The sequence below is a fragment of the Cyanistes caeruleus genome, chromosome 14, assembly GCF_971803275.1.
Source record: "Cyanistes caeruleus chromosome 14, bCyaCae1.hap1.1, whole genome shotgun sequence".
In the NCBI taxonomy this organism is placed as follows: domain Eukaryota; kingdom Metazoa; phylum Chordata; class Aves; order Passeriformes; family Paridae; genus Cyanistes; species Cyanistes caeruleus.
The window spans coordinates 7,871,078-7,887,887 of record NC_141714.1 but is presented as its reverse complement, the minus strand read 5'-3'; the positions used below and the strand labels follow the sequence as shown (position 1 = coordinate 7,887,887).

General features: G+C 36.5%; 1 protein-coding gene across 25 annotated transcripts in view; it reads right to left on the bottom strand.

The window, feature by feature from the left end:
- Positions 1 to 16,810, bottom strand: part of MTMR1 (myotubularin related protein 1) — a 74,661-nt gene that overhangs the window by 51,844 nt on the left and 6,007 nt on the right. For 8 of the 25 annotated variants that reach the window (XM_086850542.1, XM_086850533.1, XM_086850538.1 and 5 more), the window contains 10 exons: positions 13,661 to 13,736; positions 12,785 to 12,879; positions 12,467 to 12,574; positions 11,965 to 12,066; positions 11,169 to 11,252; positions 10,426 to 10,575; positions 9,511 to 9,699; positions 8,838 to 9,023; positions 5,579 to 5,785; positions 4,686 to 4,778 (listed from right to left, as the gene is read on the bottom strand). In XM_086850542.1, coding sequence (XP_086706668.1) covers positions 4,686 to 4,778; positions 5,579 to 5,785; positions 8,838 to 9,023; positions 9,511 to 9,699; positions 10,426 to 10,575; positions 11,169 to 11,252; positions 11,965 to 12,066; positions 12,467 to 12,574; positions 12,785 to 12,879; positions 13,661 to 13,736 — 1,290 coding nt within the window. Of the gene's footprint in view, positions 1 to 4,685; positions 4,779 to 5,578; positions 5,786 to 8,837; positions 9,024 to 9,510; positions 9,700 to 10,425; positions 10,576 to 11,168; positions 11,253 to 11,964; positions 12,067 to 12,466; positions 12,575 to 12,784; positions 12,880 to 13,660; positions 13,737 to 15,143; positions 15,201 to 16,810 lie in introns of all 25 variants that reach the window. The other 17 variants (XM_086850530.1, XM_086850532.1, XM_086850536.1 and 14 more) reach the window with 4 other exon arrangements.

Genomic DNA, 16,810 nt, shown 5'->3' with positions numbered 1-16,810 from the left:
TACCAAAAATCAAGATTATCATAATCTCTTTTTCAGTCATGTTTGTAAGTTACTACTTTTGAACTTCCTTCTCACTAGGAAATCATGCCAAAACTTAATTACAAAACAATGATGTTAAAAACACAGCTATTACTTTAAGGAAGTATGAACAGAACTTGACAAGCAGGTGTGCTGAACCAAGTCAGGAGAAAATTCACTGGGTCTCAGATCTCAGCCTGCTGTGTCCAGCTCAAAGCAGCAATCAGGTACAGGGAACAAAAATAATTTGCAAAGCATCAAGATGATATTTCGAAAAAATTTTGAAGACAAAGTGTCTTCTAAAGGGACTTTCTTTAACTGAAAGCATTTAATGAGCCTTGCCACATCAGGGTTCTGTGTTTTGACAGGTCCATAATAATCAGATAGATGCCAACATCACCACTATTCCAATCCAGTGAAGCATATTCAAAATTCCATACATCAGTGGTTGCACTCCAACTAGTTTATTAATAAGTGATAGCACTTTACTGAAACCCGGTCTTTGGAGACAAGAGTTGTACTGTTGGAGCTGTTGTATCAAAACTGTAGAGCTTCTATTACTGCTGCTGAAAAATCACTGACCTAAAAATACCTTCCTCTGTAGTTCCAAGCCTATTAGCATCTGCTTGAAGATTCAGGTGGGAAAATTCCCCAAATGGGAATTTACTTTTCAAATCCACTAATTATGAGAAAACACATGGGTTGTTAAATTCTCCCACTTGTTGCTGATGGAGTTGTTGAGGGTTTTTGTAAAGTGGCATTTAAAAAAAGAAATTATCTTGTTAAAGTCTGATGATGGCAAGAGGCATTTGATTCAGAGATATGTAAAATACACTTGCTTTTTAATCAATGAATTTGTACAGTAACATTTAACATTGAAACACTTGGCAGAACAACTGTGCAACAGACAATAATGGTTAATTGAGCACTAGACAGAGGAACAGTGCACTGCTGAATCCACTGAAAAATGCATCTCCAGCAATAGCTGACACACAGTAACAAAAAGGATTAAACTTTCTGCTGACTTTTAAACAGACCTTCTCCTGTGAGGGTTCTGTGCATGAAAGGTAGGAAGTTAAACTTTCAACTTCAAAGCTTTGAACTTAAAATTTTACAGTTCTGTTTCATTTTTAAGCAGGCATCAGTATTTCATCAGATCACATGTGGCCTTTCCAATTTGACATCTGCTGCTCAATATCATCAGAATTTACTAACAGAGGAAGGAAATCACTTCATCATATGATTTTTAATTAAGATCTGATGTCAATGTACTTCTCTCAGGCTCTCCGTTATCACATTTGTGTGTCATTGTGGTGGGTTTAGTGCTGACTAAAATCACCAGTGTACTTACTCATTTCTTGCTGTGAGATATGGATTAGGAGAAGGGCAAAACAGGCTTACAACTTGAAAGGTATAAAGAAACCTTATTAACAGGACTACAAGAATAAGAAGCACCAGAATAAAACTTCCAGAACACTTTTCCTCCCCCTGCCTAACTTCTTTCTTTTCCCAACGGACAACGCAGAGATAAAACCTGGGATGTTAAATCACTACCAACTATACAATAGTCTTTCATTAGTTCTTGTAGGGAGAGGAGTTTTCTCTTGTCATGCCACAGAGACTTCTCCAAAAGAAAGTTTTCTTGTCACTTTTCATTTCCATGGATAGCAACTGCCGGGGAAAAGTTCTGCATTGTGACATTCCTCCCATTTTCACAGCCCTCTCAGAGGTGTGTCCATGGGCCATGAACTCATGGGGTACTGTTTTAAGGATGAGTTGTTCAAAGGCAAAGGTTCTCTTCATCTTTCTCTGTGGTCATCTCTGGGAACAGAGGTTTTTTCTTCTCTCCCTGGGGACAAAGGGTCTTCATCAACTCTCATCTCACTCTCTGTTCAAGCTTCTCATGGGATCACAGCTACTCCAGCATCTGCTTGGCTTCATCAATCGATGCCTCTGCTCCTATCTACAGTTTGAATGCTTCATCCTCCCATACTCTCTCATGAATTAAAGGGGTATTTCAGTATGTCATTGTCTATTTCCATAGCCCTACCAAAAGAATTTTTCAGCCCAACACTAAGGCATCTGCTCATTCACCTTCTGTCTCGGCCTTGACTCTTTCTTTACTGACCTCAGTGTTTTCACGTTGTCTTCTACGTGTTCCCACTTTCTCCTTTTCTCTTGAGGGGGGCATTGTGGTCTGCAGGTCTCATCTGTGCACGGAAAGAATTAAATCTTGCCAGGCCTGCAGATGGTCGTAGGCAGTGGCTGCAGCAGTCACGGTGTTGTATTTCAGGCCGTGCTGGGCCCCTCCCTCTGCCCGGCAGCCACTGGAAGGGCAGGCTCAGCCTGGAGCCATCAGTGCGGGCTGGGGGGAGGCTTAGTGTCAGCAAGGTGTCAGCAGCCATGGCCTGGCCCAGCCTGGGGCTGGGTCCCTGCAGCCTCCATCCCCAGCCCGGGAGCTGCTGGAGTCCAGCCCAGCCTCCCCCAGGCTGCAGGGGAGTGGGGCCGGCCTCACCAGAGCTCTGCTACCTTTTGAGGCCAGAAGCGAAGAGAGTTAGCTCACGGGCTTGTGGTTTATTAAATGTAGAATTCACAGAGGTGGATCTAATTTCTAAATGGTGCAAAATGTTGTCAGTTCTCAGAACGAGCCAGCTATTGGCCTTTCCCAGGCACAAAGGAAGCTCCCAGCAGCTTCTCTCAAAGAAATCACTTCCGTGGGTGTTTTCTTATTACTCCAAATGTCAATGTGAATCTACTACAGTCACCTAGACCATAAACCAAGGGAAAATATAAGGCTGTCAAGGCCTAAATTTCATTGTCTGAAGCTATCTGGAAATTTGTATCTTAGTGGGAAGTTAGAGATTCTCTCACTGTTTTAAGAACGTGACCCTTAGACCTCAAAAGAGCCTATTTGTTTGATTTTAGCCCATGCCTAAACCAGGACCCATACACCCTCCTGCAGTCATTAACACTTATTTGAGCTTTGGAACATTTCACATATGTTTACCATGAATTCTAAAGCACTAAACTATCACTGTTTTAAAAGCAAACAATCTACACAACAATAAAACCGAATCCTGTTATTCAAAGGTCTGGTCTAGTATGTCAAGGAAATCACAATCTTCACATCCATTCTCTAAGTGTTCAACTGAAAAATTAAAGCAAGTGGGCCAAAACTTTTCAAGAATAACTTTTTCTGTTTTATTTCCTGTGCAACATTAATGGTTTTTCAATGTCACTGCTGTTCATAAATTTCAGAACAATTTCTGGATCCAAGTTTTTAACAGATGTGGAATTGGAAAAATGTTTCATAGATTCCCCCTCTGCCCCCATCCCTTTCTGTTTTCTAAACTAGAGGGAACTGAAGTGTTTATAGCAAGAAACAGAAAGCAGCAAGGGAGATCACAAAAACAGAAGAGGCTGCTCTCAATTAAGGATCTCCCCAGAGGACTTCTGTTCCTACCAGGTGTTTAGAACTGCTCCTCTTTGCTATTCTTACTAGATTTCCTCTGAAAAAGGGACAAAATTTTTAATTTATTTTCTCCAGGCATACTAAACAGCACATTAATGCTGAAATATAGAAACACTGAAAAAGAAAGTCTACAAGACCCCCTAGACAAGGGCCCAGTATAACAGCAGGGAACTTTGAATACAAGTTTTGGAAACTATGATATAAGTTTTAAGAACCATGTTCAGAACAAGAAGACTAAAGTAAGAGATCTGAGAGTGCTAAGATCATATGGAACCAGACTGTTACCTTCCTGCCTTCAAAACCATATACTATAGAGACTTCTGTATAACAGCTTTTACCATAAAAGCACAGATCCACGTTAGGCTTCAAGGAGGTAAAAAAAAAGGAGAGAAGATAAAATATAGACATAGAAGGTAAAAGTTATAGAAAGTAAAAACCAAAGGAGTAAAGCACCAAGAACGTCTAAATCACTTGGAAATAAAGTCTTCATGTGGACAACCTATTTCAATAATCCCATTAAAGAATGGCAATATAAAAGCACAAAAAAAAGCTTAGGTTTTTGCTCATGGAGACACAAGTAAGGAAAATGAAGACTAAATTCATTTGATGAGTTAACATTTCAGAACAAAAATGAGAAGCTGATTATTTTGGTTACTTAAGAATCACTAATTTCAGAGATCTCCCCTGATCTATAGGAAAGAGCAGTCATGGAAGTAAGAAAACTTACCAGAGAATAGGCTTGTATGGTATAAATGCTGTCCTGTATACATAAGGATGAAAATGTTCACATTTGAGACATATATAAAAGAACTGTACTACCTTCAGTTCACAATCAGCCCAGATTTTTGCTGTTTCTTAAGAATATAAATCCATATAGACATTTACTCTACCAGTGAATATGCAACACAAATATTTTATTTCATCAACAACTCTCATTTATGTAAACAGAAAACCTTTTGTACGCCTATTTTAAACAGAAAAAAATTGCTGGTATTTTGGTTTCAAGACTCTCTACTCTAGTTTCTTGTACCTCACTTTGAACAGAAATTTCCCTCTGTGTACATAGTGCATCCACAGAGCAACCAACTTCAGGTAAACACGCTACTAGTCTTTAAAGGAATGCATTCTCATATACAAATTATGTTTCCAAGATAAAGACTGATACCTCATAGAAATACACTCTTCAGCATCTTACCTGCTTTGTCATTTGCCAAACACAGTCAATGAACTGCAGGAAAATGGGAGATCTGTCAGCATCTGCATGGTCATCATCTCCATGTCCCACTCTCTGAAAGTCAGAGCACACTGCATTTCAGTCTGGTGTGTCTGCAGTACCATCCCAACACTGCAAAGCTCAGGAACTCTTAAGTATGTTCCAGTAGTGAACAAGACAAGCAAGTCTTCCTGCATTCCATTAACCTGCATTTTTCAACTACTAAAAATGCATCCCAATATTCACTTATGGATATGCCTTCAGTGTTGAGCAGGGCTGGAAAGCTCTACCAGCTGCTTCCCCATCTTCTACTGCACAGCTGCTGATTTCTACCAGTGGGTGAAACTGGTGGCAGGAATTTATTAAGACTGAAAAAATGGTTATTCCATATCCACCTGTCATAACTACGTTCTATTTCTACCAAATCATCTTAAGAGTCAGAGCCCTTTTGGCACTTTTTTGTTATGACAGAATGTCATAATTTATTCTAGTACCCCATTAGCCCATGTGTTAAACACTTCAACCTTAAATCAGGGTAATAACTCCAACCATTTTAACTTTAGAAACCCTACTTGTTTTCCTTGGTTCTATATTCATAAACTGCATAAGTTACAATCCCTCATTCTCATGGAAAAACCACGTGACTTTTTTTCACCATTGCATTCAAACCACTTCATTTTCATTTATTTTATTATTATATGTCACATAGAGGTTTCCTGTTAAAAATGAATGGGTCACAGTTCTCTAACACACTCAGATAATTAAAAGGACACTGGAGACAATAACTAAAATGCAGCAGAGTACTGTGAAAAAAAGTGTTATTCAAAGTAAAAGCCCTGAAGGTGAAAAATGGCACACTAAATTTTCCAGCTTACCATTGCAAATCGATGTCCAAAACTTATCCATTCTTTCTCTACAAGTACTTCAAAGCCCTTGATGGTTCTGTAATAGCTGTCCAGCATAAGCATGGCCAGTGCAGTGAGCTGTGCAGTTCGATCCCAGCCATCACTGCAGTGCACCACTACAGATGTTTTACCAGATTCAATTTTATCTGCAATTCTTACTGCTCCAGCAAGAAGCATCTTAAACAAAAATGAAGAAATCAGAGTATTAAATACTAACAAAATTCTACCAAAAAAAAAGGTTAAGATTTTATACTCTTTAATTCATTATGTTTTAAAATTTCAGTTTAATTACATAATTATACTGATGACAATGTTTTAAATTAGAGATTTTCAAACAGTGGTATCCATATTCCTAGAGGTACAAAGACTGTGTGCACTCTGTTGTCCAGGACAGAGTTCTTACCAGATGTCCATTACTAGCAGCACATAACAAATGAACCTGGGAATCCCTTCACTAAATTAATTTATATTTGTATTACGATAAGACCCAAATACTGTAATTTATTCCAAAGGCTGAAGTTTCGAGCTTTTCAAAAATTCACACTAATCAATCACTCTTTTTTGCTGCATTTTCAGTTCAACTGAAACTACTGAGTTTAGATAAAGGGACAAGTCATCCAACTAATTTGTATCAAAACACAACCCAAACAAACCCAGAAACCCCTGGCTGGGAACCTGTTCTAATTTGTTGCTGCATGAACTATACATTGTATTCAGCTTCTGAGCTGACCATCAACAACCTGAATTCAGGAGCAATGCAGGAGAGCACAGGACAGAGATGGCACAGGACTGAGGTCACCTGTGTGAACTTGTTACTCTTCACCCCTCTCAAACTCCCACCTCTTTTGTTCCCTGATTCCACCCTCTAGTTTTTTAAAAAACTTAAATAATCTCTCTCCTGTGTAGACTTGTCTCTAACATGACCTACCATTTCACTGAAATATACGTGGAGAAAAAAAACACTAGAAAAGGGACCACAGAAGAATTCCTATACTGCATTCCAACATCAGAAAACGGAATCTTGCAAAATATTTGCACTTTTCTCTTCCTAGGCATGCAAAATCATCTTCTGGGAAGTAGGAAAGCCAGCATCTGCTGGAGAAGCTATGAACAAAACCAGTCTTCAAACATATTTCAAGAACCATGTTTTAGAGACAGTTTTCATTGATTCTGTCTTTCATTAAGCGTATCTTTTATGATAGAACTGAAGGATGCCAGAGGGGAAATATCAAGAAACAATACAAAAGTATCGATGAGAGAACAGAGTTTGTGGTCTGGACTAGTGTCTATGAGAGAACAGAGTTTGTGGTCTGGATTAGTTAAATGACGATTATTTCAGTTAGAAAGATCAACTGCATTAATATTGAAACCGTTTGGTGTTCAATAAAAGCAGAAAACTAATCTATTTAACATACAGGTATGCAATAGCTTGCTTTAAAGAGAACACAAATTTCTCTGAAGGAAAACAGCTGGAAATAAACAACAGAACAGGTACAGAAAATTAGCAGAGAACGGGAGACAGAAAACACATTTACTATTAATTCAGCAAACACCTATGGAGTATGTGAAGCACTTTATTTCACTTCAAACAGCCTTCAGAAAGCCACTTCCTCTACAAATTTAATATTTTTTACAGATTTTTCAAAACTTGGTAACCATCACAGTATTTCAGTTAGGGCTCCTAATGAATAACTGGTTTTGGATTAGTTTACAAAATGAGAATTGAAAAATAGTTAATGGTACAAGTTCTACCCTCAGACAGAAAATAGTCTGGGTATGCAATAAGCACGAAGTGCCTCTACTCATGTTGTTACTACTGTCTTCACACACGGACTTACTGGTGCCTTCACAGATACTCCTAGACCATCTCTGAAGCATTGTGGATGCCAGGGGTTGGAAGGAGAATTTCCAGTAATGCATTGCATTAAACTGGAACACAGCCACACTGGTTTGAGCCCAAAAAACAGCAGATGTGTTAAAGAGTAAAGCTATGGCTTGTTAGTGCTATTACAAGCCAAATCAAAAGGCAAAGAACTCTTGGAAAAAAATATCAGAGAGATACTATCAACACTGTTATCACAATTATGTTAGGTTTCAAGAAATCAGCCTGAAATTCCTGTTGTCAGTACAGTTAAAGTGAATTAGCATGTAAGGGACACATCAGTGAAGAATGTCACACATGTCAATTCTTCAAAATAATTTAAATTAAATTTCTAATTACTATGCTATTGTCACCTGGTGCTATCAAAGTTCACTCCTGACACTGTCTAATCCAGGAACCCCACCAGAGTCAGTGGCAATGAAAGGTGACCACAGGCACAAAACAGATGACAGTAAAAGGCCAGGCTGATAAGAAAACGTTTCCAGATACTTAGAATCCCAAAGCTGTTTCAATGGTTCAAATTCAAGAGAATAAGAAAATTAAACTGTTCTCAAAATATCATTAAATTTGACTCTTAATTTCACGTTTGCTCCCTCTACTGGCTCTGCTGCAGTTGTCAGCAGGCACTGCTTAAAAGAGAGTCAAACTAATTTACGATCGCAAACATGTTTTGCATGAGTGACATTTTAACCAGCTGCTAATAAAACAAATTACACTCCATCCATATTATTCATAAACAGAGGATTGAATGTGGTAATGAAATAATCTACTCTAAAATAATTTCAAAGGTTAGTGAAACTGACTGTAAAACCAAATGTGGTAGTGATTTATTTTAATATTATGTTAAATAACAGGGCAGATGATAACCTGATATCACTGGCTAAGAACAGCTCATAAAAATGCAGGTGCCCATCACAATAACTGTAACACATCACTGAAGGAGAGAAGGATGACACAGACTGCAGAATTCACAGTCAAGTCCTTTTGACAGTCACTCAAATATAATCTGAAGTTCCCAGTACATTCTTCCAAACAAGAGGGATAATGCTGGACTGTCCACCAGCATTCTTTCTCGAGAAAATAAAACACAGCAGTTAATATGATACTGTGTTATCAATAATAAATTCACAATCTGCCAGTACATAAAACTAGAAATACTAAGTTATTACAGAATGCTTAAAATGCTGTGTTCTAAGTGACTATTTAAAAATGATACTTTTTCACAAGATTATTCTGATTAAAGCAACATGCTTGAGTTTCAACATTATTTGAGCAATATTTTCAGAAATGTAAGTTAAAAACATGGTTTAAAAAAGTAATTAACTTTTCACATCAAAAGCACTTTACCCTTATATATTCCAGCCAGTGTGTGGAGTCCACGTTTGACAGCCACCGAGTCTCATCAATAGTAGGATAAACAATTTCTTTAAGTTTCCGCAGGGATTCTCTCATGACATGTATATTATGAATCTCCAGAAAGACCAGCTCTGCATTTGGGTAGGCACTTTCACTTTCATATCCTCCACCTTTAGCCTGTCATTCAAAAGGTAAAAACAGACAATAAGAAGAACATGTATAGGACTTCAGTATAAGGCAGAAAGAGTTACTTTACCTAAGTTTCAGCATTTTCTTAGGGAAGGGATTATTTCAGTGCTAATAAAATAATATTTTAGGCTTTTGTTTTTCTAAAAAAGATTGAGGTTTTTTTAGGTGAAAGAAATTCTGATTGTAACAAGCTACATTTGATAATACATCCATACACCTTTCCTTTTTTATCAATTAAAGCTTTGGTCTTCTGTGAGCTTTACTGCATAATTTCTCAGCTATATCTTCATGCTATCCTTGATTCCTGCCAGCTGTTCGAAAATGTTACAAGCAACTTACCTTCCTTCCCCTGCCCTCTTTAGGGACCCCTTCTTATCTCTTTTCAACATGAGATTCTCCACATCCTGATATCTGGCTCAAGCTTCAGCCCTGTAATAAGGCTGATGAATTAATACCAGTGATGATACAAACCTACCTTGTTTGTGTCTGCAACACTATTCTGCCTGGCATCAAAGATGATAAGTTTATGTGACTGAGCATTGGCATCCATAATTGTCTGCAAATATTTTTCATCTTCCTTGCAACGCTTATCATTTGGGCCAACTGATGGCTGGCTGCATCGTGTTATTGTTGCTTGACTCTCAGGATGAATCCAGGACAACACCTGGAATGAAAGAAAACTATTTAATTTACTACACTACTATAAAAGCAGCAGGCCAGAGAACAACTAGACAATCACATTGCCTATTTGTCATTATTTCCTGGCAAATCAACACATGCGAGTTTAAGGACAGACTGATGCAAAAACATATTGACAGCACACTAGCACTCACTGCTCATCCCCAATCTGAGCCTGAAACACAGAGTGATTCTAAACACCTTTTATTTACAATAGCAACTAAGCCTGTATTATTCTAATTGGAAAAAACAAAAGGGCGATGGAAGAATAAAACCTGCTTCCATGTGGAAGACTATGGATCTGTACGCTACCTTGCTAAGCAGGAAAACCAACACAATCTAACATTTTTAAAGGTGTTCTAATGAGACCTTGTCTATTCTCAGGCAAAGCACTATGGCTATGACACATTCACTCCAAATCAGAGCACAAGCTAATACATGCCAGAGTATCAGATACCATTGTGGCCTAGAAGTGCTAATCCAAACAAAAAACTTACTACACAGTACAATAATTGTGCAATTAAACTCATACTTGAGTTGCTCCCTTCAGTTCTAAACCCACTGAGCCTACTTCTTTCTTTGCCCCCCACTCCATCAGGAAGGAAGCCATCCCACTGTTACTTAAAAAACAAAGCCTAAAAAAACATGAATAATTTCTTAAAAGCTACAAATTTCTAAAATACTTATATTCTCTTGTACAAATTTCACTTACAGGAATTCTCCCTTTTGCTCTAAATGCTGCCACTTTTGAGAGGTCATCGTCCTTTACACTGGTTGGCACAACAAGAACAGCAGGATATGTATCACAAAGCTCATAGGTGCTGTTAATTTTGGATATTTTCCAACTCTCATTGGGCAAGCCCTGTATGAAAATAATACAATTTTGGATTTTTAAGGTTAGACCTTTACATATCTGACTTTGAGGCAATGAAAAATTTTATGTGCTGCATACTTCTAAAAAAAAGGCATGCCCACATTTTTTTTTTTAAAATAAGCTATAAACTTAAGGTCTTCATACTGAATCATAAATCAATGGAAGTCTTTCCTACTAAAGTGATAAGGAAAATAACCGTGAAGAAAATGTAGATTTAAAATTACAAACTACAGTTACTTCTCTGTTTGGTGATGCTTATTCAAATCAAATTTTTTATAAAGCTTTGTAGAAGCTTTATAAAAAAAAACAGCACTTGAAAAATGTGGATTTCAGAACCATGTTAAATTAGACTAATTTTCTCAAGTACTCAGTACCTGTATCTCCACCAACTTTAGCAGGTGCTCAACGCAATCAAACTCAGACCACTTGCATTTTATCTAAACATGAGATGTAGACAATCTATGTAGTAAGAGCTGGAAATTATGAGTTTTCTGTAACATTTTTTCCTTGTTTAAGTGGCACTGGGGGAGACGGAGGAAAAAAAATACCAAGTATAGAATACCAAGTATTCTATAACTTACCTGCCTCTTATATTCTGCCATTGGATCATACACTTTCCAGCCATTAACAGCAAACTTTTCTTTGTAGCTGAATGCAAAAAGAGGCTACAAACAACAAAGCAAAATCATAAATTACCATCTGAAAGGTTTTATGCATGGTAACTCCAAAATAGTCAATAGTCCAGTATTTCAAATCTAACACTTCTAAAACTCTTGAACAGCAGACATAACACCTTCAGTCAAGACTGGAAAACACTGAGCTAGAAAGAAGATAGTTTTTCCCATGAAGCGTGAGTTTAAAGTTAACAAAATCAAGACAGGAAACAGAAGTTGCTTGCTTCTGATCACACAACTCATCAATGGCAATACCAAGATGAGAAAATTGGTTTCCTACCTCCCAACCAGCTCCTTACCCACATAAGCAAATGAAATAGAATTCTGCAGATAACTAATAACAAGACTAATTCTACTTATTTGTTGTATTAGATAGAACTTCTAGACTGAAATACCTTCTGCAGAAAATAAGAGTCAATACATATATATTTTTAATCAGCAACATTAGGCAAAGGGATATGTATATGTATATCTATTAGATCTCAAGGGTTATATATAAACTAACTTCACCAATAGCAAGACACAGCAGTGTTTGATGAATTAATGCAAAAAAGCACACAAGTTCAGAGTGGCTGGCCCGATCTACAACAGATTTTATGAATCAACACTTCAAAGTTTGTTATGCAGCCTTTGTATTTCCTCCCCTACACTTTCCCAAAAGTGGAGAGCCAGTAACAGCCTCTTCTCCATCGTAAAGACTTACCAGCCCATTAGAAACAGGAAATGCACGTGTTACAAGGTTTTCAAAGATCTCCAGTCTGTTCTGCTCCTCCTGTTTATAGGCAAGCCGCAAATTTCTCATATCCTGTCAAAAAAAAGTTACAGTTTTACTCTATGATAAATTTAAAAAAAGAAGAAACTGTTATAAGGTATTTGATTGAATGAAGGCATCTATAGAACACTAAGTCACTGACATCATCTAACTCCCAAAAGAACAGAGTTCTGTAAGCATTCATATGAAATAATTAGGACTCATTAGAGATGCTTGATATAAAAATCATCACTTTTCCTTTGAATTCACTCTTCAGACAAAAGGCAGAAGTGTTTAAGACTGCAAGTATCGAAGAGGAATTGAAAGAAATGAAGCATGATTCAAATACAGGGAACTGATCAGACAGAAAAACAGCACATGGACTGGCAGATTCCTCTTACAGAAAAATGAAATTAAAATGCTTTAATATCAATAAATCTCTACCATGCCTTACCTTGCAAACTATTTCTATACCACATGAATTGTCTCCATGGCTCTGTACTCCAATTTTTTCAACCCTACTTATAACTCCAAGGGGAACATCAACAACAAAAGGTGGATCCTGAAATTTGCATATAAAACAAATGGATTTTATTACATTAGAAGAAATACAAATTAATATTATTCATGCATGTTTCAATAGAGCCAACAGTAACTCCGGTTTAGTAGACTGCTGTGAAACATCACACTTCACTGAATTTGTCACTTTCTGAAATCTACTTCAGCAACATGCCTACCTGAAACAACAGGCAGATAGATAGTGAAGTCTTACCCTCTCAGCACTTTTGATAAACATTCTGAAGTCCGTCACTGTGAGCGTACCACTGACTGCTCCCATAAATGGGCAGATATACATAACATCCTTAGCTGGAAAACAGATCAATTAAAGCTTTATTTTACTATTATAGACATTCTATTTTCATTTGAAACTCATAAGATTTTGATGCTTGACCTCTTCAGGAAAGTTTATTATTGCAGAGTTGTCTTTATCTCAAAAATGAAAGCAATAAACACCTGGGGCAGAGCTGCAGCAAGGGCAGACAGGTCCCCAGCACCTGCATGTACCCTCAGATGAAGGCAGCTCTGGTCCCTGCACTGAGATGCAGAGCACCCACACTCTCCTCAGAGACAGAGCATCCAATGAGGCAAGTAATGATCCACATGCACCCAATCTCCAAGTAATTCAGTTCTATGCTAATATCTTTGTTTTCACTATTATTTGCTGGTATTCTTTCCTACCCATGTACTGCACTGCTAACAAAGAGCTTGCTGTCTCGTGCCAAAGTGAAATAAATCCCACTAAGAACTGGAAAGTAAGTTTACCATACTTCATCTTTTTTTGCTCTAAGAATTTTGAATCTATGACATATCCTTGGCACCCCCAGGCAGAAATACAGTACATACACCTCCATGGAACAAAAAAACCTTAGGAAAAGTAAAACTGTCTATATGGAGCAAGTCATCCTCTGGATCTGATTTATCCTTCCTACACTTGGATTTAAAAGACAAAGAAAAGAAATCCACATCTAATAAGCTAATCTTAAGTGGCATTAAATAAAATAACAAAAGTAAAAAGGAAATAATATTCTGTTTTTAAATTAACTAGCAATTTAATAGTGTTCAGTGCAGTACTCAGTAGTACACTTACCGATAACTTTGATTGATTCTCCAGGAAAAAGTGGAGCCTCTTCCATCTGTGCCAGTTTGTTTCCATCCCGCAGTGCCTGGCAAAAATCCAAAATCATGAGTAAATCTCATTCTTCATCTGTACACATCGATATATTTTGATGTAAAGTGCTTTTTTTACCAGATTACTGGAACACAAGAAGTGTGTCTTTTTTAAAAATCACACAACTGTACTAAACTTTTACCACAGTAAAAGAAAAAACAAACAAACACAAAAATTAGTACTATAAACATAACACACATATTATATATGTTATAAATATAACATACATGTTAGTAACATATTAGTAACGAAGCATTTATGCAACAATTAGTTTCACATGCTAGCTATATATAGCATACAAAAATCTGAACAATAAGATCAGCCCAAATTAGTAATAAATAATTTGTTAGTGTTTTGCTGAAAGCAAGTATTATTCAGGGCATTTTATCTGAGAACATTTTAAAGCTCTTTTCTTTTTTAAATTCTAATGCTGCTTTTTTAATATTTGAGCATTTTCACCTGAGAGAATTATATGGCAGAAACTTTATTTATTTAACATTTTAGCTTTGTGATTTTGATAGCAAGAAGCACCCCACAATGCTCTACTTCAATCAATATCATACTGAGAGTGCCACAGGTTACAGAATAGGTCCACTATAGGAATTTTGGATCCAGATTGTCAGATTAAGAATGAAGTAATAACAAAATATAGAAGAACAATTAGCAATTTAAAAATAAGAGTTAGTTTAATACATTTTCACTGTGGTAAATGGCTTCATTGCTGAATGATACATGATGGATTCTTTGGGTCCTTTGTTGGCAGCTAAGATTTACTAATTTAAATTAGTAATTAAATAAGATTTAATGTACTAAAGATTGCAATAAAGCATAAAGCATGAAACCGTTTGTGGTACTGTTAAGGACCATGTAAGAAAGTGATCTGTCTCAGGTCAAAATAATGAGATTAGGGTTTCAAATTTTTACATCCTGAATAAATATAATGGGCTACCTTGTTAGAACAAACAATTAACCCTCCCCTTGTATTGCAGCTCTGACCCACACAGAAGTAATTGGTAGGGTCTGCTTCCAGACTACCTCAAGCTCTCACTAATATGTAATCTCTAAAAATATTTCAGCTGATCTCTGGTTTCAGATTTCCTTGGAAACTTTTGGAATTTTATGTTCAATCACAAAAAATAATGTGCAGAGTAATAGCCAGTGCTTACAAACGGAGAGTGGATGTGCTCTGTTAGACAGGGCTTATGCTCATTACATTATGCTTATTACATTTTAGACTGCAAGACCTTACAAGAAAACTCCACCTGCCACATAACCAGTTACACACTAAATGCTTTCTAGGGCTTCTCTTGCATGAGAAAAGTAAGATTTGTATGCACTGTATGAGTACTAATTTATAGTACCTTGCTACATATTTAATGAATGAAAGATGAGTAAAACTTGCCACCTGATCAGGTTCTGCTTCAGAATGATAGCCATTGTGTCCATCCTGAATCTCCTGCTTTGCATGAGGCAGCAGTAGGGCAAGAGAGAAGTAACAGCAAAAAAATTGCAGACAACAGGTGAAAGGACAGAATCTTAGCTTTTTTTTGTTTTCCTTTTTAAAATTTCCTTAAAAAGACAGCATATATTTTAACACCAGTTTAGCTTTCCAAAATCTTACTCCTGGCACATGCTACTTTCCACAGAAGAGAATCCAAGCTATTAGCACCATGCTTTGAATGTTACTTGGCACATTACAAAATGAAAAATTTACTCCCTGTTTCAAAAAAGAATCAGTACTGGTAGATAAGAACATAAAAGTATGTACTGTCTTTTTAAGACAAATAACCTTACAATGAAGAAAATTAATTTCAAGTATGCCACATGCTTACCAATAGAAGAAATTAAGTACAACTTGCAATGGCAGCATTATGGGAAAACTCATGCAATCTTTCACAGGAAAAAATAGGTCAACATCAAATAGAAGTACCTAGACACTTAAAAAAAGTTTTGCTGTGTAAAATACATTGTAATTGAACTCTCAACCTCATAGTTTTATATATCTTTCCGGCAACTTCTCTGTTGTTGCTTGAAACTTTATTCTTGCAGAGTTGTCATACAGAGTTGTAACTTTACAGAATCTAAAATTGCTACTCATAGCAAAATATGCAAACAGTTCACATTTTCATGTTAATTTATTTTTTCATCAATTGGCAGCAAATCCTGAACATTAATTAAATTTCTTTAATAAACATAAAGTCCTTTTGCACACCAGAGAGAAACACAAATGTCATCGGGTCGGTTGAAGGGATTGTTTTAACACGATCCGCCAAAAAGGTTCTTCCATCTTCTTTCTTTAACAACAGGAGAGAAGTTGTGCTCATGACAGTTTATTACTCCCAGTTCAAATGCAAAGAACTTCTCACTTGCTCAGACTGTAAAATCAGCCTCAGTCCAAATTTACAAGTGTTTGTTAGATGTCATTTTTTCTTTTTACAGTATTTTTAGAGAACCCTCAAGAAACAGCTTAGAAGAAGGACTTCAGGTATCTTCAAATAATTTGAACTCTACATGAGTTTAAAAAGTTATAAGTAATTAAAAAACCCCTTCAAGTTAAAAAGGACTACTAACATTTAGATATGGTTAGAATTCTGTTATACAGGAATTATTTATATTTCAGATCATAATTATGTTGTTTCTGAAATCTAAGAAAAGTAGACATTGTGATCTCTGGAAGAAAACTAGCAGGACAATGAGCAAATGCAGCAAAATAAATTAAATATATAAAAGATAAGGAAGCAGAGCAAACCATTCAAATATCAAAGCCTTTATAAAGAACTGAACAACTGAACAAAACCAGTTTCTGTTACTCAACTCAGACCAATTATTTGAAACATTATCTATTCAAAAGAAAAAAGAAAAGATCAACTTGTGGATTTGTATGGTTGGACTAAACACATCATATTTAAATACGTAAACAACAGACGAGAAAAAGAAATCATTCAGACTTCATCTCTTGGTTTCAGACTGAACAAGAGGTCTTTGTTTGAATAAAAGTGTTGGACACATTTCATGAACAATGTCAGAACACTATCCAGATCATTTCTCACTCCATAAATGTTACTGAGG